The 23640-nt window shown below is 43.6% G+C and overlaps 1 protein-coding gene across 8 annotated transcripts in view; it reads right to left on the reverse strand.

The window, feature by feature from the left end:
- Window positions 1–2654: 2654 nt before the first annotated feature.
- The window catches only part of WASHC1 (WASH complex subunit 1), a 64351-nt gene continuing 43365 nt past the window's right edge, over window positions 2655–23640 (reverse strand). For all 8 annotated transcript variants that reach the window (XM_078376286.1, XM_072999899.2, XM_072999894.2 and 5 more), the window contains 7 exons: window positions 17848–17984; window positions 16120–16255; window positions 13914–14118; window positions 12931–13086; window positions 11456–11614; window positions 5435–5503; window positions 2655–3363 (listed from right to left, as the gene is read on the reverse strand). In XM_078376286.1, the coding sequence (XP_078232412.1) occupies window positions 3212–3363; window positions 5435–5503; window positions 11456–11614; window positions 12931–13086; window positions 13914–14118; window positions 16120–16255; window positions 17848–17984 (1014 nt within the window). In that variant the 3' untranslated portion in view covers window positions 2655–3211. The remainder of the gene's footprint in view (window positions 3364–5434; window positions 5504–11455; window positions 11615–12930; window positions 13087–13913; window positions 14119–16119; window positions 16256–17847; window positions 17985–23640) is intronic.

The following is a 23640-nucleotide window of genomic DNA, read 5'->3' on the forward strand; positions in this document are numbered from 1 at the left end:
CAGGTAGACTACACAGAAGTACAGTGGTGCCTCATAAGACAATGTTAATATTTTCCGCAAAAATCACTGTCTTGCGAAAACATTATCTTGCAAAATGCGGTTCCCCATTGGAGTGCATTGGAATCTGTTTAATGCGTTCCAATGGGGGGGGGAATCGTCATCTTGTGAAAATCGCCCATAGGAAAACCGTTTTGCGAAGTGTGGACCCAGCTGTCAAAATCATTGTCTTGTGAAAAACCGTCCCAGAAAAAAAGTCTTGCGAAGCACGGACCGAAACATCGCCTAGCAAAAATCACCATAGGGGAAACTGTTTTGCAAAGCGCTATAGTGATCGCAAAAACCCATCGTCTTGCTAATTAACTGTTTTGCGAGGTAATCGTCTAGCGAGGCACCACTGTAGTTTATCATTCCCTTCTTCAGGGAATGCCCAAAGCTGTACAGGCTGGCTCTACTCGGAAGAGACGTAGCGGGAAACCAAACTCCCAACCTCTGGCTATGCAGCCAGATACCAAAACCAGTTGTTAACCTTCAAGTGAGCTATCCAACCAGCTTGTCTTGCTCAAAGTCCAGGGTGAATGATTAACAGCATGACAAAAACTGGTTGCCAAAGAAAACTTTAGTAGGTGCTCCTCATCGAATTATAGAGGGTAAAGTTTTCCATTCCTGCCCTGTTTCAAATATCTTTTCAAACTAGACATGCTAAGCAATTTCCCTCTCCACCAGCTCTGTCAAAGGGAAAAAAACAAAACAAAAAGAACACAATTCTTGATGTGTCAAAAGGACAGTGACTTAAGGGTCCCTTCTGCTTTTGAAGCACAAAGCCTCGAGGCTGAGCAGTTTAATGACTCCCTTGACCCAAGAAGCACTTGGCTTCAGCTTGCTTATCTAAACTTTTAAGTGTCAGAGAAGTCACACAGGGCTGCTGCTGTGGGCCATCAAGATTACATTTCTCCCCTTTGCTGACGGGGGTGGGGGAAGAAAGAGGGAGAGAACTCACAGAACACTTTTCATTTACACTTCCAAAGTATAGTATAAAACAAAAGGAAAAACTCCAAACCCTAAATGCATAGAAATAGAGGCAAGGACTTAATTAAAATTGAATGTAGGGGTGAGTGGGCTACAGCTAGCACCTGCTTTCCACTATTTACATTCAAGCAAGTGCATCCTATAACTGTATAAATGGGTGGTTGGGCTATCCCTTTTAAGTAGCCAGGTACTGAAGGCTAGGACCTCTTGCCCACCCGCCTTGCTTCCTATGCTGATGCAGTTGTGACACAGATACAGTGGTGCCTCCTTGACGATGATAATCCGCTCCGTTCAAATCACTGTTAAGCGAAATCGTCAAGCGAAATTAAACCCATTAGAATGCATTAGAAACCAGTTAATGCATTCTAATGGGTGAAATACCTCATCGTCCAGCGAAGATCCTGCACAGGACGGCCATTTCTTGGTGCCTGAAAACAGCGAGGAGCCATTTTGTGACCCGCCAATCAGCTGTTTTAAAATCATTGTTAAGCGAACAGTTACCGAAGAAGGGAACTGATTGTCGTCAAACGAAAAAAGCCCATAGGAACATCATTGTGCAATCGCAATAGCGATTGTAAAAAAACCATCGTAAAGCGGATTCGTCGTTTAACGTAATTAAGTCGGGCACCACTACCCTTTTTTTCAGGGTGACACAAATATGGTTCTGCCTTAAAATGAGGGAGCCTTAAATGGGAGTGGGCAACTTTGATGAGCTGCAGGTGGACAGGGGTGGAACTATGTATATTTATATTGGTTTTTAAAATTGGGCAACCACTTTGGTTCTGATCCGGGGGTAGGTGGTCACCCCCAACACATTGACATAATCAATGGCAGCAGTCAAGATAATTACAGGATACCTTCCTGTGGTCACTACCATTCATAGTTGCTGAGAAACAGCCCTGCCAATGGCTCTGTGTCTGGGTTAGAAGTGGTTAACTGATGAAAAAAGGAGTCAGCTGCTGGGATTTTTCCCTTGGATGGTGTCTCTTCATGGATGGCAGTGCGAAAGTTGCTGGTGTCTGCATGAGAGAGTAAAACAGCTTTAATTTTTAAAAAATGGTAAGTCAAAAGCCATTTGCCCAAATGCCTGCAAATTAGGCACAGAGCAAGAGCAGATGGTCTGCTACACCTGTACCACATTTGGTCCAGGACCAAACTTACATTTTTTTTTTTGTTTGGGGCACCCCTGTTCTTTTGTCTTATGGAATGCTGATTTTCTCTTGCTGCCTGTCCCTGCAGCAATAATGCCACACAAACACCATCTCCCTCAACTGAAGAGCTACAAATAAGAGCAGAGGAAGTAGATTCTTCCCCTGTATAATACTGTAATCATGTTCTGATTTTTTTAAATGTCTCAGGAGATGATGAAGACAGAGATGAGAAAAATCCTGAATCCGATTTTTGTACTGGCAAAAAGATAATGATGCACTGTAGGTGCTGCTAATGTAATACCTTCCTTGACTTTACACACATCATCTTCAAGCGAGCTTCTGCTCTGCCTTGATAGAGCCATAGCTACCTCTAGCAGGAGGTTCCTGCTGGGCAGGGATAAGAAAACGCCAAACCCAGCGCTGCAATTTCCCTTCCTTAAGGGCATTTCAGATGCACAACAATCAACATATCAGGTGTCCCGTGTAATGAGATAGGTATTTTTAATCAATCATCCACCTGTACTTGACAGGTGAGCAGTCTTGCTTGCAAACAGGGAGAACGGAGTTGAGACAGAAAATAAAAAGTCTCACCCAGCAACGCTTGTATATTCTTACAGTACAGGCCCTTCTCCCCACTAGCAAAGGAAAGAGCCCAGGATTGAGTCCTACCACAGGAGGCGAAGACAGCTGTTTGCTGAAGAGAGCTGCTTGAATGCTCTGGGCACATGGTATTATACTTTACTGGGGATTCTTCTCTCAAGGACAGAACTGGCTTTGATCCTCCAGGCATAATTTCCCAGCAGCAGATTCTGCTGAGTAGACAAGGTGGAAGAGATCATTCATGCTTATGGAGGTAGGAAAGGCAAATGTTAGTTGTTAATCTGATGGTAAGTGTATGCAAGAGGAATTGAAAACAAGCCAAAAGAAGGGGGTGAGAGACAAAAACGGCATTTCCGGAGAGACTAGTGTCCTTCAGGTTGCCATATTTTTCAGCCCAGGAATCGCCACCGTTTACAAACAGTGAAGGCAGCCACCTAAGATTCCCAGTCATCTTCATCCTCTTCACCAGCTGGCTGCTGCGGGGGTGGCAGGGGTGGAATAGTGTCTGATATGCGGCCAAAGGCACCGCCTGGCACATTGGGAGCGTTGCTGTCCCCTACAGCTGCAGGCCCTTTGCCAGAGATGCCTGTGGGAGACAAAAAGCAAGCATGTTAACATTAAGCAAGTGGCCTCGAGGATTCTTCCAGTTTGCCAGACTGGCATGGCTGAAATCTAGGTGATGAAGAGGGGAAAGGCGCTGGATCAAGAGTTCCACTCTGCTAGCCCAGCAAGCAGAAATGGAGGCCAGAAGTACATACTAAGGAAAATGAGGGACATTGTAGGCTGGAGACAATCTATAGGGGAAAAGGCAGAGAACCTTCTGAATTCAGAAACACTGGGAATCCAGTAGGGTGCTGAGCCCTTGCAAAACTGGTATGATCCAGCAAACAGCCCAAGGGAAATACTATTGAGTACAGTTCTATATGAAGGCAGGGGAAGATTTACGGAAATGAAACTGTTCTTGGGGTCACTGGAAGGTAGAGTCACTAGGCTAGGTCCAAACCCCAGAGCGGAGAACTAGAGTAGGCCCATTTGAATCAATGGAAATTATGGAGGAAGTGACTCATCGAATCGTTGCCATATTGTACAATCTTGTGAAAGCCAACCGCCTGGGCTCACTTCCATGAGCAGGCATGAAATGGCTGAAGCTTCAGAGTGTTCCAGGACTGTCTTTCTCTCTGGCAAAGTACAGGAGGAAAGGGGAAGCAGCCACCAAATTGTGGTTCGAGTGATTCCATGGAGTTCTGTTTCTGACTAACTGGTTTGGAAAACTTGAATGTACTTATTAACTTATTAACTTTGTGGGCAATATCTAAGAAAGACTAAGAAAGTCTTATCAGACTGCCAGAAAAGGAAGGGGCAGCAGCCAATGGACACCAGTGGCAGACTCTGGGCTGCATTTTGGTTAAGAATGTTAATATTTAGATAGTTCAGTTATTTCTTTTCATGTACCATTCAGTCTAGAGAGCCTGCAATAAGCACAATGGTGGCAGTAACTCCACTAATCGGCATACGCGTCACATGCTGACTGAGAGCACTATATAGACGGGATTCCCCGTAACAGCCTGGTACCCCTACTGTATTTCTCTTTCCACGCTTCAGATTAAGAACACCTTGAACAGGAAAATTCATGTTGGAGAAATGGTTTAACAGCACCTGTGTCCTGATGTTATATATTGTGTCCCTCTTTTTCCCTTCCTCTCTTCCACCCAGTCTGCTTCCCATGTACAGTGTAACATGTATGACCAAAGGACTGGAGAAAGGACAATTCTGTATATATTACTACTGCTACAATATTGCTACAATATAATTTCTTTACTGCTCTCAATACCATTGTCATTAATGATATCCTGAATTGGATAAATCTCTGCACCGCCTCATCCATAAAGCCCTTGTCAAGTACAGTGGTGCCTCGCATAGCGAGGTTAATCCGTTCCGGATTAACCTTCGCTATGCTGAAGCATCGTTAAACGGTACAGAAAAGCCCATTAGAACGCATTAAACATGGTTTAATGCGTTCCAAATGGGCCAAATACTCACCGTTCAACGAAGCTTCGTAATGGCCGGCAGCCATTTTCGCGCCCTCGCCTCGCTTAACGAGGGCGCGAAAACGCTGCGCGCGGCCATTTTGGGCCATTTCCGGCCATTTCCGCGCTTCCGGCGGCCATTTTGGCCGCCGAACAGCTGATTGTCGGGCTTCGTTTTGCGAAGATCGGTAAGCGAAACGCTTACCGGTCTTCGCAAAGCGAATTGAGCCCTATTCAAAAGACGTTAAGCGATCGCATTAGCGATCCGAAAAAACGGATCGCTATGCGATTTCGTCGTTATGCGGTGCGCTCGTTAAGCGAGGCACCACTGTACTGTATCCAGTTCTGGACTCCACACTTCCAGAGGGATCCTGACAAATTGGAACAAGCTCAGGGGAGGGCAACAAGGATAATCAGGGGGCTAGAAACCAAGCCCTATGAGACCCCTGACATAGAGGTTTCTTCAAGATAGAAAAAAAGGCTCTGAGCATGGCAGTCACAAGTCTGTAAATGAGCAGCAGCTCGGTTGTGAGGACAGAGCTCTTCTGCTAACAGGTTTGTCCACCCCACCACAGGCTTTTACTTTGCTGGACCCTGGGAGAGAAACAGCTTGGCACCCTGTAAACTTACCTTTGCGCCGGAGGACCAGTTTGTTGAAGAGATCCGACATCAGGTCTCCACCCTGCCCTGTGGCTCCCACTAGAGAAAAACAATAAACCACAAACACATCATCAGAAAAGATAAATGCATAGAGAATCAGGAGCAGGCTGGTAAATAAATAATATCACCCCAGCTTCATTAAAAAAAAAAAAAAAGAGAGAGAGAGAGAGAGAGAGAGATGCTTTGTAAAAGGACACAGGCAAAATCCTGCTGCTTAGTGTAGCAAATCAGACTAGGTTAGGCTATTGGCTCAAGAAAGATTCAATGAGTCACTTCCTCCATAATTTCCATTGATTCAAATGGGCCTACTCTAGTTCTTACCTATCTTAAATTGCAGCTAGAGTAGGCTCATTTGAATCAACAGAATTCACAGAGGAGGTGACTCGCCAAATCCCCATTGATTCAGTAGGTCTACTCTAATGCAATTCAGTACACCAAGCAACAGGATTTTGGCCGTTAATTATTGGAAATACATTTAGATACAAAGGACATGGTTGCTTGTGTGGTACAAATGCCACAGATTTTTGGTTTATTATTTTAGGAAGGCAGAAGAAACAGCAAGATTTAAACTCTTAGCTAGGAAGGAGTATGTAAAAGTGTGTGGCCCAGGGCTGCACAGATTTCAGAAGTCAGAAGGGTGACTCAATAGATTTCCACTGTTTGTGGATGCGATTTCAACATGCTGCAGGCAGCTTGCAGTTCACAATGATTATCAGCACTCAAGTTACCCAAAACTGTAATGCCCCAACTCCACAAATGATAGTAAAATAAAATTACAAAGAGATTAACTGATGGAGATTTTCCATATATTATGGACAGATTACAGAGATGACAGAATGCCACCTTCTGTGGTACAGAATTTAATTCCTGTTCAATGCTGTGAATGCAAGGTAAGTACCACTCTTTTATGGACAGGGAGTAGTGATGCAATACTGGCCTAAAGTAACTGCCCATGTGAACCAGAGTCTTGACCAGACAAAGAATCAAGCACACTAAAGCCCTGTTCAGTTTATGCCACGTGGAGCCTGCAAACATGTTGAGGAGAATGCATGCAAGCAATCACAGAAACACGGTGGTCTGAAGAGGAGGAGGAGGCTGTTTCTAGGCAGACTCCATATGATCCAATACCAGCCCCTCTAATTGGGGTTCTAGGTCAGGAAAGGCAACCTAGCTAAATCAGCCTCCTGGTTTTCAGGCTGTTGTATTTCTATGATTAAAAAGATGGCAGACGGGGTAAGGTTAGCATGCCCCCTTTCATGCATGCTGGCTCCCCATGCTTTGAACCACAGCTGGATAGAGCTTAAAATCTGGAATTCCCTTGACAGTCTTTATTCCTAACAACCTGGCTGTAATATCAGCTGTGATGTGCCACCAAGATGCTTCCAAGTTAGGGCAACAGTTTTCAAGGTATGTGGGATATTCAAGGAGTGGTTTACCACTACCAACCCACTGTGAGTTTCCATGGCCAAGTGGGGATTTGATCCTAGTGTGACACTTTATTCATTAAAACATAGCAGCTCTCTGTAATATCTGCACAGGTGTAAATGTCTGGAAGGGGGCTTGGTGGAAAGACTAACGCCAAGGGGCTGTGCATTAACATCTATCTTGTCTCCACTCCTATCCCCTGAGCCTAACAAAACCTGCAGCCTTGAAGAGCTCACAGGAAGGATATTTAGTACAGCTACAAAGACTGTCGTCATCAAAGGGTAATTTATCTGGGGCTTGAGGAAGGTAGGCAGCTTTTACATCCCCAGAACCAGGAGAGATGCCTCAATTATCCCTAGAAGATCTCTAATGTGCACAGAAGCAGAAGTCTAAAGAAGCAAAATGTATATAATTGGAACATGAAACGTAAAGAATAAAAATCAATGTTGCTCAAAATTATAAAACAGGAAATTTAACATTTAAACATTGCAGAACTTGGTACAAGCAAACTAATGTGAGTTGGAACAGAACATTTTAAACCAGATAATTACAAACTATGTTACTCTGAAAAAGAACTCAAAAGAAACAGCTTGGCTTTAGTTGAGAGGTAAAACATACCACAAGCAGTTAAGCATTGTATTGTAAAGTCAAACCATATAATATCAAGCACACTGCATGAAACGCCAAATAATATATCTATGATTCAAGTTTAAGCTTCAATTACGAATGGTGATGAAAAAGAAATAGAAAGCTTTAATGAAATTATCCAGGAGGCACATGATCATATACTGAAACGGGGCATGCAGATAATCTTGAGTGACTTATGCACAAAAACAGAAAATAAAACCGAACTGAACACTATTGGACAATTTGGCCCAGGAATTACAAATGAAGGAGACAAACTCATAGAATTCTTTGAAGCCAACAATTTGTTAATTGCAAATATATGCTCCAGGCGGCCACACAGATGACTATACATGTGGATGTCACCAGATGGCCAATATAAAAATGAAACAGACTATGTAATTGGAAGCAGGACATTATGAAGTGAGGTTTTTTCAGCAAAAGCAAATTCAGAAGTGGATTATGATATAAACTATGAACATTAAGTATCAAAATGTATAGCAAAGGTGAAGAAATAATAGAAGAATCACAGGACCAAATAACAATTTAAATAACATTTCAGAAGAATTTCAAAATAATGTAAAGAACAGCTTTGCACAATAAAAATCAACTGTAAACCAGAGGAATGTGGATTGAAACCAAAGTTCCTATCAGGGAAGAATGCAAAAAAAAAACAAAAACAAGGATTTTTATGGTATATTGAGCAAGAAATGCCAGATGTTTAAACTCAATTCAGAAAAGGAAAGGGCACTAGAGATCATACTGAAAACATACATTAGCTATTAGAACATCCCACAGAATTTTAGAGGAAAATCATTCTATGCTTTATAGATTACAGCAAAGCTTTTGACTGTGTGGATGATAAAAAGCTAAAAGAAATGAATGTGCGACACCAACTGTCTTAAGGCATAACCTAGACTCTCAGTAAGAATCTATGAGTATTTATCATTTATCTATTTAAAATATTTTTACCCTGCCTTCCTCCTTGAAAGGATCCAAGAATATGGAGAAACAAAATGGTTTCTCATAGACAAAGATGTCAGATAAATGTGTATTTTATCTCTGTATCTTTTCAATCTAAGTATAGAAGATATAGTACAGAAAACTAGATCAGGCAATGGAGTTGAACAATGAAAAAAGCTGAGAGAAAAGGAAAAATTATTCACTTTTAGTGTAGTCGACAGGAACTTTACAAACAACAGAAAGACAGACAGACGGGGTCTGTATCAAATCAAGCCTAAACTCTCATTACAAGCTAAAATGACTAAATTGGGGCTATCTTACCTTGGACATATCACAAGAAGACAGGCTCAGTGTAATAGATAATAATGCCAGGAAAAACTGAAGACAATAAAAGAAGAGGTGGACTGAATATGTGATGAACTGACTCAATAAAGGAAGCCTCTACTCTGCAGGACCTGAGTAAGGCTATTAATGATAGGAGTTTCTGAAGATAATTAATTCATAGGGGCACTGTAAGTCCGAAATGCCTTCATGGCATATAAAATAAAAAATGAAACCTGCAAGGGGGGCGACAAGGGAGAGAGAGAGGAGATGCGAGTGGGAACTGGAAGGAAACCTGTCATAGTTGAGAGGTATACAGTAGCTGCCAAAACCAAACCAAACCAAACCAAGAAACAGGTGTATAGACTAATTGTACAGCAACCCAGGTCGCTTGTGTAGAATGGAGAGCTATATGTCGTTGTATGGTGTCTAGACTGCAATCTTGGTTTGTCCTATTTCTGTCCTTGGCTTTATTTTCTCTCTCCTGTCTATTTTTAAGATGCTGCCTTTGGTCAGTTTCTTTGCAGTGTTTGATATAAAGTTGTATGTGCTCACTGATATAATGGATTTAATGAAAACTAGGTTATTTTATTTTATTCATTTGTTTAATACTATAAACCACCTTGGGTTCTTTTAAAATAAATATAATATTTAAAAAAATACTTCCACTGTTTTTAGCATTCTTTTGGATTGTTATAGTTGTTGCTATTTATTTGATACACTGTCAGCTGCTTTCATTAGAATACTCTAGAAGTACAGTATTACAAATAAATATACGATGAAACCTTCCATACTGATGATGGGTACCACTTGGTTTTAGCTTCCATATTCATAATTGTGGCTTCTGTTCCTGAGAGATGTCAATGACTAAGTCTGAGCATTTTTCAGAAACAGACTAGCCCTGCTATTTGGGATGCTTTAAAGCAAAGTTTTGAACTGTAGTTATTTACGACAACCTTTTGTTGCGTCTGCTGTCAGTTGATACTTTTATATGGTATTTTAAGGGAAAAACTAAATTGCAACCTGTCAGGAGATTGGAAAATGGACAATGGTTTCAGGGTCTTTGAAACTTGGACCTGTTAGCTTGTGCTGGGTAAGAGGAAGCCAGAAGAAAAGGGGAGAAACTGCCTGATAATTGGGAGGTTTGTGGTAGCTGTGTCCTATCAATGTGAGATAAGGAATTTTCAAGGTCATAAAACACTCTCTCCTGGTAACAGGCTCATCCGTTAGTGAAGAACTGGTTTCAACTGAGAAAAAGGGAGAGGGAAGGAGTGAAGTTACTTCAACAAAAGTTATTCCATTCCGGAAGCTTCGGGGTGGTATGGAACCTGATTGACAGAAGGCGCTTAAAAGGCTGGAAGGCCCTAGTCTAGCCTAGTTTATTTGAAGAAAAGGCTGTGCTCACATGCTGTCTTGCTACTCTGTAGATGCTCTGCAAGTACGCTGAAGTTTTGTTTTTATGTAAGTAGTCCAGGACACTTAGCTTTCTTATTTTGTGTGGAAACTCTTCTGGAATTGCCTTAACCTCAAACCTTGTTGCTTCACAAACTTTTTGACCTCAAACTTATTTGCTTCACAAACTGTTTGACTGCATTTGAATTTTGGAGCTAGTTTTCGAAACTGCTTGCAACTTTATTTCCTCTTGACTTTTTGTAACATTTTCAACAAAACAGTAAAAATCATGCAGCAGTTTGGTTACTCTGAGAAGAAGAGGGTTTGCTGGTACTCAAGAGGGGCTCTATCTTGTGCCCCAACTGGGTCCTGTATATTTTGTGAGTGTTTGGAATACCGAACAGGATACAGAGCCAATCTGAAGGAACCTCTTCATGTGTGAATATTATGAAGGGCAGGGCCTTTGGAGGTCCATGGAATGGAGGGAAGATTTACACAGAGACATGCAGCTCTGTGCCAACTAGCGAGAGCAAGCAAGCTTCTCTTCCACCACCATGGACATATGTTCCAAGAGAAAAGTTGTTCTTGCTTTTCAGTCTAAGAGTTCCCCCATGGCCATACTCACTTTTCTTACCAGAGCAGAGATCTTTCTAATGAAAGGCACTAATGCTGAAATGGGTCACCTGTGGCCCGGCAACTCCTATCATCCTTGATCACAAGGGTTGGTGAGGGAGTTCAAATTCAAGAGCAGCTGTAAGGCTATAGGTTTTCTATCTCTGTACTCCTACATACTTCCTTGCACAGATGATATGTGCTCTCTCTTTAAAAATCCAGAGTCCAGTTAAAGATGCAGACCATCAACAGCTATGGCACAAGTTATCAGCTGCATATAATGTACTGGGGGAGAGCTGTGAAGATTTTTGTGTTAGATCCTATCCAACATACCCAACAACACATTTATATAGGTGTAGCCCTAGAGACAGATCCTGAAGCTGAGGCTCCAATACTTTGGCCTCTTTCATGAGAAGACTCCCTGGAGAAGACCCTGATGTTGGGAAAGTGCAAAGGCAAGAGGAGAAAGGAACGACAGAGAACGAGATGGTTGGATAGTGTCGCTAAAGATACCAACATGAATTTGATCCAACTCCAGGAGGCCATGGAAGACAGGAGGGCCTGGCGTGCTCTGGTCACAAAGAGTCAGACACGACTTAACGGCTAAATAACAACAAACCCTAAAAATAGGAAACCTGAAAGGACAAACAGCACCTTGTTCTTGCTCCTTCTGCTTTTTCTTTTCCATCTTCCTCTCTTTGACACTACGGAGCTTGGCCTTCCCGATGCCACCAGCTTGCCGGATCGACTCGAGCAGAGTGGCCCGGCCACTTGATGGGTTCACTACTTCTTTTGGTGCCCCCTGAAGGGCAGCTGCATTGAGAGAAAAGAAAGAAAGAGAAAGATGGGGGTCTAACAAATATTTAGCAAGGTTACCTGCCAATAATCTTATGCTTATATCAACGTTGGGTGTACAGGATTCCCATCTAAGTGCTGCTGTTTTATATCAAAGGTCAGTAAGCTATATCTTTCAAGCCATTGTTTGGCTTCCATGAGGATAGCAAGCATTTGCTATATTTGGCTTTCCACATTCTATTTTATGCTGTTCCATAGCATAACATGGACAATGGCCACAAAAGATAGCTTTATTAGTGGAATTAGGCAAGATAGCTAAATGAAACCTGCCTGTTAGAAGCTTTATGTACTTCTACCAAATGGTGGGTGCCAACATACCCTTGCTTGCAGGTTTCCTGGGGGACACTTGGCTGACCTCTTGGAATTGGAAGCTGATCTAGATAGACTCTAACATGTTTCAGAGAGGGTACATTGATGTTCCTGAGCTTTCCATGCGCACTTCAAGAAAGGCAGGTCTTTTAATGGCAAAGACAAACTGCCTGAGCTAGGTACTGCAAATTGCGGTTGTCTGGTGTCTTAACAGAAACGGAGCTGTGAATACAGTGGTGCCTCAACTTACAAACATCTTGACTTGGGACCAATTTGAGTTATGACCAGCTCCGGTCACAAATTTTTGCTTTGACTTGCAACCGGCGCTTTGAGATACAAACGGAAAAACGGCTGGGAATTTGAACTGCTTTCCCTCCTTTTGTCCTTCAGTTAACCATTGGTCAGTGAAGAGGCTGCTTTTCTCCATTGTTCCCTCCCTCCTTTCCTGCCTTTTTTTAACCTTAGAGGTTAATCTTAGGTTAAACAATCTCCCCCTAGTGGATGGATTGACCATTTTTGCATATTAGTTCCTATGGGAACTACTGCTTTGAGATACAACCAGCACCTTGAGACATGAACCAAGAAACAGCTGGAACAGATGAATTGTGTTTCAATGTATTCCTATGGGAAATGGTGCTTTGAGTTACGACCATCATCCCTGAATGAATTAAGTTCGCAACTCAAGGCACCTGCCTTCTGCTATAACTCTACAAGATGATCTTAGGCAAAATGTTGTCTCTCTAAGCTGCGGTCTCCATCCTCTGCAATGCAGGGCATATTAATATGAACTTACCTTACAGAATTCTAGTGAAAAAATATCAAGTATGGAAAAAAATGAAGCATGAAAACCACTCTGAATACTCAAAACTGCTATATAAATGATTATTTTTAAATCCTCCACAGATTATGGAATAAGCACCTCTTTGGCTGTTCTAATTTCCCTGCTGTGGTGCTTTCAGCTTTACCTGATGGCAGGGCATTGTTTGTCTCTTCACCCCCTTGAGTCACTGGCAAGGCCTGAGGGGGAGGAGGTGGGGGTGGTGGGGCACCGACTGGTATTTCAGGCGGTGGGGGAGGAGGAGGGGGAGGGGGTGGGGGAGGAGGTGCACCCTCCGGAAAACCTGAAAAATGGAGAGAAAGGAATCTCAATACACGGAAAACAAAGACGGAGTCAACTTTCAAGCTTATTTGCTGAGATTTATGTCTCATCCCACACAGGTGCTGATGAGTTTTCAGTTCTGCAAATTTCAGTACAGCAAACATAGCAGGGAGTCATTTCTGGCCCTGTATTTCCAGAACATCATCCTAGCCCATCATTTATGGAAAATAACACAACAGCACTAACTCATGCAAGGAAATGGCCTGGCCCTCCTGCAGTCAAATGAAGTTACAGCTAGTTTATTAGCCGCCAGCCAGATAGGCACCACTGCTACTCTAAACCTCTAAGAACAGGATGAGCTCCAGTTCCCTCTAATAATTTTTTTCCAGGTGTTCACAGAAACCTTGGGAGACAATGAGAGATGCGCCAGGTCTAATTCTATAAAACTGTGGCACAGATTCCAGTCATTGCTTCCCACTTAAAATGGATTAGCAGCCGGTAGATTTGGCAGCCCCATTTCTTCGCCTGTCTCTGGATGACAGCTAGAAAGTGCAAAGCAAAACCAGCCCTTTCTTCATCCTCTGTGTGGGGTACCAAACTGAGCTGAATGTGCTCACATTATTTGTGTTCTCTCCTCTCCTCCCTTCTCCCTGTCGTGTAGAGAGCGCTACCTTTAACAGCAGCCTCTCCTGTCTCCCGGAGGTGGGAGGAAAGAACAAACTGCTCACCACAGCCTCTCTGGCACAGACACGGATGGCTATGGCTATACAGCCGGCCCATCTCCCTTCACACTCTCCTATTTGGTCGCCCCCTTCGCCCGCACAGAAAGGAAGCTGGTGGGAGATGTACCTGGCTGCAGAGGCACCGCAGACTCTGTGCTGAAGCTGGGCAGCTCTGGTAGAGGAGCTCCTGGTGCCGAAGGGGCAATGCCTGGCCCGAGGTCAGCACTGTACATGAGATCGGCAGCAATGCCGGGCAGGTCGGGAAGATAGGATGGCACATCAATCTCAGGCACCTGCCCAAGATCTGGCACATAGAAATAGTTTTCAGCCACCTTGGGGGGGGAGGGGGGATGGCAACAAAAAACAAGTCACACGGTTACAGATAGACATTTGTGAGTGTTCTATTCAGGTGGGTGAAACATGGAAAAAGACATTTTAGTAAAAAAGCAGATCTGGGTGGATACCATGGACTGTCAAGAAAGATGAACAAATGGGTCCTAGAACAAATCAAGCTTGAACTGTCACTGGAGGCAACAATGTTGAAATGGTGGCTGTTCTATTTTGGGCATATCATGAGAAGGTAGGAGTCTCTAGAAAAGACAATAATGTTGGGAAAAGTGGAAGCCAGCAGGAAAAGAGGAAGGCCAAATATGAGATGGACGAACTCCCTAAAAGAAGTCTTGGGCTTGTGTTTGCAAGAGCTGAGCGGGGCAGGTAAGGACAGGACATTTTGGAGATCTCTCACTCATCGGGTCACCCTAAATTAGAGGCAACTTGATCGCATGTAACAACAACAATAAAGCAGTGAACTCAAGCATCTCTGTTCTCCTAATCTGGAGACATGCATAAAGGGACATGATGAACAAAAATTTTCAACACATATGCTAATAGCACACTGTTACCATATAAAAATGCTATTTAATATAAGAAGGCTCTTTAAGATTGCACATAATACCACTCGGTTCTTGCTTGAAGTACAAAATAGGGTTGCTCAGGGAAATAATATGCCTCACAGAAAAAAAGTGAAGCAGGAATTGGTGTCTTCAAGAGGAAGATTGTTCTGCCTCAACAGGCCATTGTTTCACTGATAGTATTGCCCTCATAGCTTTGCAATTTACACCTACTGGCTGAAACTGTATGGTATTGCTGTTCATGGAAGGCTTGCATAACTCACTGTGGCTAGTTGACAAAACTTATGGGGCACACAGTTATGCAACCAAAGTGTGTCCCGGCACCTTGCCAATTAGATGCAGCAAGTCTCACAAACCTTACACAAGCCCCACAAGGCTTCACCCATTACAATTTCCCTTCCATAAGTCATAATGTCTGCATTTTATGGTTGTTGTAGGTTCTTCTTCGTGGCCTCTGTGAATCCACATTAATGGGTTAAATCTGTGCTTGCGCAGAGGCCTCAGAATATTCTAGAGCTTAAAGTAACATTTTTGGCTCCTCCCCTCAGGACCTCATGGTCCACCCGCCCTAACAGTTACCTCAGTTCTTATTTTTCCGCTGCTGAAAGAGGTCTCATTTCTTAGAGCTCCTTCTCATTCTGTAAACGCAAGTAGAATAATTGTTTGTTTTCTTTCTCTTTTAGCACCTTTTATAAGAGTTTTTGTTTTTCCTTTTGTTAAAAAAAAAGTAAGAGAAAGAAGAAGGACTTTCGTTTGTTTCCCCCCCTTCCCCCCCCCCCCCCGCCTTTTATGGCACCTACTTTCTTTCAAAGGTGTCCCTTTTGTTTAAGAAGATTCCTACCTCTGAGGGACACCATTTGTGCCTTTGGGCTGTCTGGCCGTGTTCTGAAGGCTGTTCTTCCTAACGTTTCGCCAGTCTCTGTGGCCGGCATCTTCAGAGGACAGGAGTCAAAACTCTTGTGTTCTGGTGAAACGTTAGGAAGAAAAACCTCCAGAACATGGCCAAACAGCCTGAAAAACCCACAACAACCATTGGATCCAGGCCATTAAAGCCTTCGAGAATACATCTGCATTTTACTTTATTGGCTATCCTAGAGAGAACCTTTAGTCCTGTCTAGACCAGCATCCTGTAGCCACACTGAGCTGCGATCTGGAAGACCTTGCACTGTCTTTTAATCTTATCTACACCATGCCAACTGTTGCAGCTGCTTCTGTCTTCTGCTCATCCTCTTTCTATAGTTAATATGTTCTCTATCCTAAGCTCATTAGCTGATGTTCAAGTGCCGGTATCAGTAAAGCTGAAGATTTGGCTTATGTGACAGTGTGGTGGTTGTGAGGATAACTTCCTCAGCGATCCTTGGGGCATCGATGATCGACGTGGGCGTCGGGTCCTCTCCCTCTGCCCTGACCTGAATGGCTTACCTGCTGATCCAGCTGCCCCCTCTTGGTGATGGAGAGTGGGGCGTCAAAGAGCTTCTCCTGAGTTTCTGTTACCAGGGCCACATGGGTCTTGGTTACTGCTCCAGCCAGAGGATCGAGGAAAACATACTTCTTATAGCTGGGGCAGGGAAGAGAGAGAGAGAGAGGAGAAGGGACAATCTTATCAGTCTCCTGTACATGAAGCCACACAAGGCAGGCCAAGTGTGACCCTGAAGGCTGATTCTACAATTCCCATTTCCCCTTTGGTGAAAAATGGTACACCTGGAAGCAGCTTTTAAATAAAAAGGTGCTTTTAAATACTACACCAATTCACACTAAATACTACCAATGTTTTAAGACTGAGAATGAGCTGGTTGCTAATCCAAGTCTGTTGTATTTTGGCTGTCTGGGTGGCTCCTGGAAGCTTGGAGGGGCAGAAAATTGGCCACTGGACTTACTGAAGCTGCCCATCCCTGCTACAATTAGCTAACCTGGCGTTGGCCGGGGGGGGGGGGGAAGTCTTCTCCCGTTACCAGTATTTCACCATCCTTCTGTGCAGATTCAATCAACAGGTTTCCAAAATGCGCAATTAAAAATGAAATTCACTGATCTTTCCCTTCTCCACATTAATTAGACAGATTAATGGCTGATTTATAGATTCTCCTCAGTCTATTGTGAGCTATCTTCCAAAGCCAGTTTCAAGGAAAGGTGAAATAAAAGACAAGGCTCTGTTTTGTTTTGTGTCACTTCAGTTCATAATACTGCATATTTTATTGCTGTAAATTTTTATCTGATAAACTACCTTGAAAATGATTCACCTCAAAGGACAGGGGAAAAAAATAAAGCTTTTTTAAAAAAATCCTGAAGGCACCGACTCAGCAACTACTCAAAGTCAAAAGAAGAATATCTGAATTTTATCTAGGTCTTCTTTTTCTAACAACATTTGTTTCATTTATGAATTACTAGCTAGGTCATTACTTCCATTTTTACTAATGAAAATATGAGGAGAATAGATTACAACTTGCCCAAAGAAGTCAAGCCAGAGGTAGATGCCCACAATCCAGCTCACATTCAATCCACTGGGCCTCAAAGTTTCATAAAATTGCACCAGTGACAGAGCCTGAGAGGGACAGAGTGATCTGAAGTAGAGTTAGTTTTATGGAACATGATTGCCAGGAGCCCTGGGCGTTTTGGTCCTTGCTTGTTGGTGGACTCTTGGAACGGTGGTACAAAAATGTAACTTTTCTAAGCTCTAACTCAAAGGCATTCCACGGTATAGCAAAATGTGCAAGTTCACGGAGAATGGTGCCAGTGTACTCAGGTTTCCTTTCTCCTGATCAAATGCCATCCACTCTTCTACTTTATTGTTTTTCCTGACGTTTCCTAGTGTTTTGAGATGCAAACCCACTGGTCACACTGCTTTCTAACACATGGCATGTGTTTAATACACTACTAAGTTCAACGTTCATGGGATGCTGAAGACGAAAAAGAGGAATGACTTTGGAGAAAAGCACAGAGGGGGAGAGAGATGAAGGGTTTCTCCGAGGCTAGGAGCGCAAAGCTGAGCTTCAAATGAGTGGATATAACTCATTTCCTACTGATAAAAAGGGAGTAAGGGCATAGGGACCATCCTGCACTTCAGAGTAGATAAGACCGCTGTAGAAATAATACACCAGGCATCTAGATCCATTCAGAACTGACACAGAACAGCCATCTCCAGGCAAGACTTACAGGTTCTCGGTGGTATTGAAGAGCAGCAGAGAGCTAAGAGAGCTAATATTCCTGGGGAGACTGCCAAGGCCTTCTTCGGCATCATCTTCGTGATGAATTTTTGTGCTGACACACAACGGGAAGTGCTCTGGCTTCTCCTACAAAACACAAACAACAGAGCAACAGTCAACACTTCAGGCAAGACTAGCATTCAGGGCAACAGCTGGGTCCTTGGCCCATTTGTGAGGAACGTAGGAGCTCTCTAAAGCCATCATCTGGCAAAATCAAGTGGAAGAGGAAAAGCCCATCACTCATTAGGAGCACTAGATTTTTGTTGTTTTCCATATCTCTTGGTTTTCAGTTCCCAGAATCTCCATGCAACGTGGACAATGGAAGATAATAATGGGCCCTCCCCAACATGCTCCTGTATTTGATACAGTATGTTGCAGAACCATCTTATTCCTTCCCTACTGTCTGCCGGAGAGACAGTTCTCTCACCTAGGGAACCTCTAAAGGGGCAAGGCCAGTGGCGGTGAAACTTTTTGGGCTTGTCTGCCCAAACAGAAAAAGAAAAAAAAAAAACACCCAGCGGGCGGCATAGCGGCGGAACCAGAAGTAGCGGTGGCAGAACCAGAAGTGGTGGTGGAAGGGGGAATCCCGGGCACGGAGGTGCCTCGAGATCCCACTCTGGATCCTCCTGCCGAAGCAACAGCACTGCAGCTGCAGCCTCCTCCTCAGGTTTGGCTGTGCAGGGGGCAGGGGAGTAGCAATCCTGTGACATGGCTCACGTGCCCACAGAAAGGGCTCTGCGTGCCACCTGTGTCATGCATGCCATAGGTTCACCATCGCTGAGCTAGGCCATTGATCATCATGGGTGGAGGGCAGGTGTCACCATGCCAGTGCAAACACAACCCTTCATTCCCTGTTCTACAATTTGAACCACAGATTTCAGCCACTGAGATGGGAGAGACCAAGAGAAATATTCATCTTAACATTTCAAAAAAGAAATTTAAGATATGCTAATAATTGTGAGTTGGAGCACCTGCTGTGGAGCCAGAGACTGGGAGTTTGATTCCCGGCTATGTCTTGAAGGAAAAGAAACAGCCTATGTGGGCAAACTATAATCTAGAGCAGGGGTCCCCAACCCCAATCCGCAGCCCGGTGCCGGTCTGTGCGCTTGCTGGCACTGGGCTGTGGAAACGGATCTCTGCCTCCCACCTAGTGAGTGCAACACGCCCACCCGCAAGCATGACACACCCACCAATGAGCACGGGGTGCCCCCGCCCCATGGGCACAGAGCCCGCACCCCCCAACGGGTCCACGGTCCCGAAAAGGTTGGGGACCACTGGTCTAGAGCACTTCTAGAGTACTCTGTATCCAAGAAATTTTAGTTTTAATTGATTTGACAGTATATCATTACGATTTTGAATTGAGATTTGGTTGAAGTTGGGTTGTTTAGGATTTGACTGGGGTGGTGGGGAGGTGGGTCAGGGCTAGCAGTTGGCATGAGGATTATTTACAACATTGTTTAGTGCTTTGCACTAAATCGGGTAGCATACAAATAGTTGAAAATAAAAATAAATAAACGCATTTTCTTATTCCTTTGAACTTCCTGTTCTTCTACTACATACCACTCTTCCATTGTATGAAGATTCTGTTCCAAATGCAGGACAACGACACAGTATGTAAATGTATTCAAGCTTATGTGAATATTATGTGATCAAATAATGGCTGTGGAAAAGGGAGATCAGGTAACTGTTCGACAACTGTTACAACCCCTGACCTGGTACAGGCCCACTGTCAATCCATGGCACTTCATGGCTCTTCTGACGCTGTTCCTCCTTCCTGGTGCTACATGTTCAGTTTCCCTCCTCCAGTAAGATGAGAGTCCAACTAGGTCTAAAGGGAGCAGCAAGCAGCTGGGCTGGGATTATTGCAGTAAGGCAGAGGAAACATCTTGCCTAAGGCTTCCAAATCCCATACACGCTGTAACAGTGCAACCATCTCCCATCTTTGGGAAGTAAGCTCCTAGATCACCAAGTACAGAGCGCTGAAAACTGTAGAATGGGAACGCATGCTAATTATTTCTTAAAGGTGTCACAAAAGAGCAAATAATGAGGACTGTCCTTGGTAAGCAAGACCAAGCTGCAGCATATGGAGATTGCCAACAGGTACCACTGGAGTGGATCAAAGCCTGAGGGAGAAGCACTGCAAATCTGTCTCTACTTGGCTTTTACCAAAACAATTTTCTTTCTGAACATCTGCAACAGGTTGACGTCCCTGATGACTTTGCCTATGATCCTGCAGGCTGTTTGCCTAGCGTGAACTGGACACTCTGGGGCGAGAATGTCCCAGCTTCCATTGCCTGGATCTATCTTCAAAAAATTCCAGGAAGACTTGGAAAGCCTTCTGTCTGAAATCTTGGTGAACTGGTGTCAGTAGATAATACTGGGTTATAAGGGCCAAAGACCTAATAAGAATAAATGCTGAGATAGTCATATCAAAACAGCCATTTTCAAGATCAGCGGCGTTTGAATTGCTGGATAGCTCGGTGTTACGGTAGCGGTGACATCATCTGCCCGTCATAGCTGTGGCTGTATGTCATCTGCCAGTAGTGTGACGGGAGGTGGGACTTAAGAGGGTGGAGCTAAGGTATTTAAGGGGGAGTGAATGAGGTGTGAGTCAGATAGGGACTTGATAGGGTCTGGTTAGGGACTTAGGGAGTTAGGGCTTGTACAGGTTGTGGAGTACTGTGCTATATATAGAGAGTGAAGGTCTGCGAGAGAGTATGTGTGTGGGTACTTTATTATACTGATTGCCTTTTATTTTAATTATTATAGTAATTTACCATTCCTTTTGTTATTATCAATAAACATAAGTTTTTATTTTAAAAATCATACTTTTGTCTGAAGAGTTTTATGAGGGAATGGTTGGTGGCAGTGTGAATAAAGTGAGGGTGTGAGAGTGACGTGGCAGCTCCTTTGTGACGTGAAAGGAGGCTGTCACACTCGGTGGTTTAAGTATTCGGCTGCAGAGCCGTAGGCTGTGAGTTTGATTCCCTCCTTAACAGGGGGCTGCACACAGTGATCCATAGGATCCTTTCCAGCTCTGCATCTCTAAGATGATTAGAGACCCAGAACTACCTTTTAAATGCAGGCGCCTTGTGTGCTTTGAAGGCTAAGCACTCAATCTTGGTTGACCAGCTTCTCTGTAAAAAAATATCATTGCTGGGCTGAACTATCTATAGCCCCAGTGGGAGGCTTAGGGGAGCAGCTGGCCACAACCCTACTTTTGGAGGGCTAATAAACCTTCCAAACACCCCACAGCTCATCTCGCCATGAATACCAAGGCCAGCCTGAAATATTCATGCCACTTTAACTGTGACAGACTGGGCTTCCATTAGACTGCAGGAAAGTTCAGCACACTGAATTATTCAAGGGCAGCTTTATTTTTGGGTTCTGTAGAAAAGAGAGTAAGTGGGTTCCCAGAAGCAGTTTAGCTGAACCTCTTTGTCTGGAAAGAGATTCTTCTGTTATGTTCCAAGTCCCAGAAGGATTCTCGCTACATGCCAGCACAGGAGTATCTTGTATTCATCTGGGGAATGGCATATTCCCCCAGCTACGACAGCAACCCACTCGGGGTGGGGGGAGAAGCAACTGCAATTATTGCTGAGCTATATTGTCTGCCACTCCAATGTATTTGTCAGCAGCTCCACAGCAGCCACTAGGGAATCCTAAGTGCTGGAAGAACTACCAGCTACATTCTAAGTCATACACCAAAAGGAATGGATTTGGAGTTTACCTCTAGTGGTTTATGGGGCTCGGGCACTTCAACTGAGAGCCCCACAAATAAGAGGCTGGTCTCCTTAAGGAGAAACCTCAAATAAACTGTCCAAGGACTTCTATGTTCCCCTTAAACACAAGCTAGTATCCTGTTGCGTTGCCCTGCCTGCACAATGGCCCTGGCAGATTTCCACTAATTAAACAGTTCCTTTTTCAGTTTTGGAGTATTTGCAACTTTGTAGCACTGCATGTGAACTGCACAACACTTGAAATAAAAAAAAGGAACTCTCTGATTTGCAGTGATCTGCTGCATCTGATGGCATTATGCCAACTACACAAATGGAGCTACTCAACAGTATACAGTGGTGCCTCACACAATGATGTTAATTGGTTCCAAAAAAATCAACGTTGTGTGAAACATCGTTCTGTGAAACACCATTTCCCATAGGAATGCATTGAAAACCGGTTAATCCGTTCCAATTGGAACGGATTGCCGTCTTTAAGTGAAAAAACCCATAGGAAACATCGTTGAGTGAAACAATGTTTCCTCCATTGGAATGTATTGAAGCCGACTCAATACAGTACATTTCAATGGCTTTGCGAAGTCCTTTTTCGCTCCTGTAAAAGTGCCTTACAATGTTTGGAACATGTTTTAAATGCTTGCAATCGTTAGCCCACCTCCTGAACCCTATGCAAACTTAATTTGGTGTTGTTCTGAGTCGTCCTTAATTTTTGGTGATTTTTTGAATTTTCTCTCATTGGAATGCTTTGAACTTTCCGTCCAATGCATTCCAATGAGAGAAAATTCAGAAAATCACTAAAAATTAAGGACGACTCAGAACAACACCAAATTAAGTTTGCATAGGGTTCAGGAGGTGGGCTAATGATTGCAAGCATTTAAAACATGTTCCAAACATTGTAAGACCCTTAAAAATGAGCGAAAACGGAAGAGCTCCAAAAGCACTGAAGCCGGCTTCAGTGCTTTTGAAGTCCTTTCCGATGTCCCTTTTCGCTCATTTTTAAGTGTCTTACAATGTTTGGAACATGTTTTAAATGCTTGCAATCGTTAGCCCACCTCCTGAACCCTATGCAAACTTAATTTGGTGTTGTTCTGAGTCTTCGTTAATTTGGTGTTGTTCTGAGTCTTCGTTAATTTTTGGTGATTTTTTGTTTTCCCTATTTAAATGCATTGAACTGTCCATTCAATTGATTTAAATGGGGAAAATTAAAAAATCACCAAAAATTAATGAAGACTCAGAACAAAACCAAATTAAGTTTGCACATGTTTCACAAGGTGCACTATGGAATCCAAGCATTTAAAACAGGTTTCAAACATTTTAAGACACTTTTAAATGAGCAAAAAGGGACATCGTTAAGTGAAATTCCCCCATAGAGAACATCGTTAAACGATGGGGGAAATTCCTCAAAAAAACCCATCGCTGTGTGAATTCATCGTTGTATGAAGCAATAGTTGTGCGAGGCACCACTGTACAGTGGTGCCTCGTATAACGAGTGCACCGTTGAACGATGAATCCGCATTGCGATGCGGATTTCCCCATCGCTAATGCGAGGGCACGCTCGCATTACGATGGGGGAACAGCTGTTCTGTGGCTCCAAAATGGCCACCGGAACACAAAAAAAGGATGCCGGTACACCCAAGATGGCCACTGGAACAAAAAAATGGCCGCTGGTACACCCAAGATGCCCGCCAGAACAAAAATGGCCGGCAGAACACCCAAGATGGCCGCCGGAACAAAAAAATGGCCACTGGTACACCCAAGATGGCCGCCAGAACACAAAAAATGGGCACCGGTACACCCAATATGGCCGCCAGAAGAAGGGAAAACATCGGAGAACGGTGAGTTTTGGGCCCATTTGGAGTTTTTGATCCGTTCCAATTGGGGTTTTTGATCCGTTTTACGATGTTTTCCCATAGCGAAGGTTAATCCAGAACGGATTAACCTCGCTATGCGGGGCACCACTGTACTTGGCTCATGTTTGAAAACTGAGGTGTAGAGCTGCTAGAGGAAGC

This window comes from Pogona vitticeps, chromosome 5 (assembly GCF_051106095.1).
Source record: "Pogona vitticeps strain Pit_001003342236 chromosome 5, PviZW2.1, whole genome shotgun sequence".
Classification (NCBI taxonomy): Eukaryota; Metazoa; Chordata; class Lepidosauria; order Squamata; family Agamidae; genus Pogona; species Pogona vitticeps.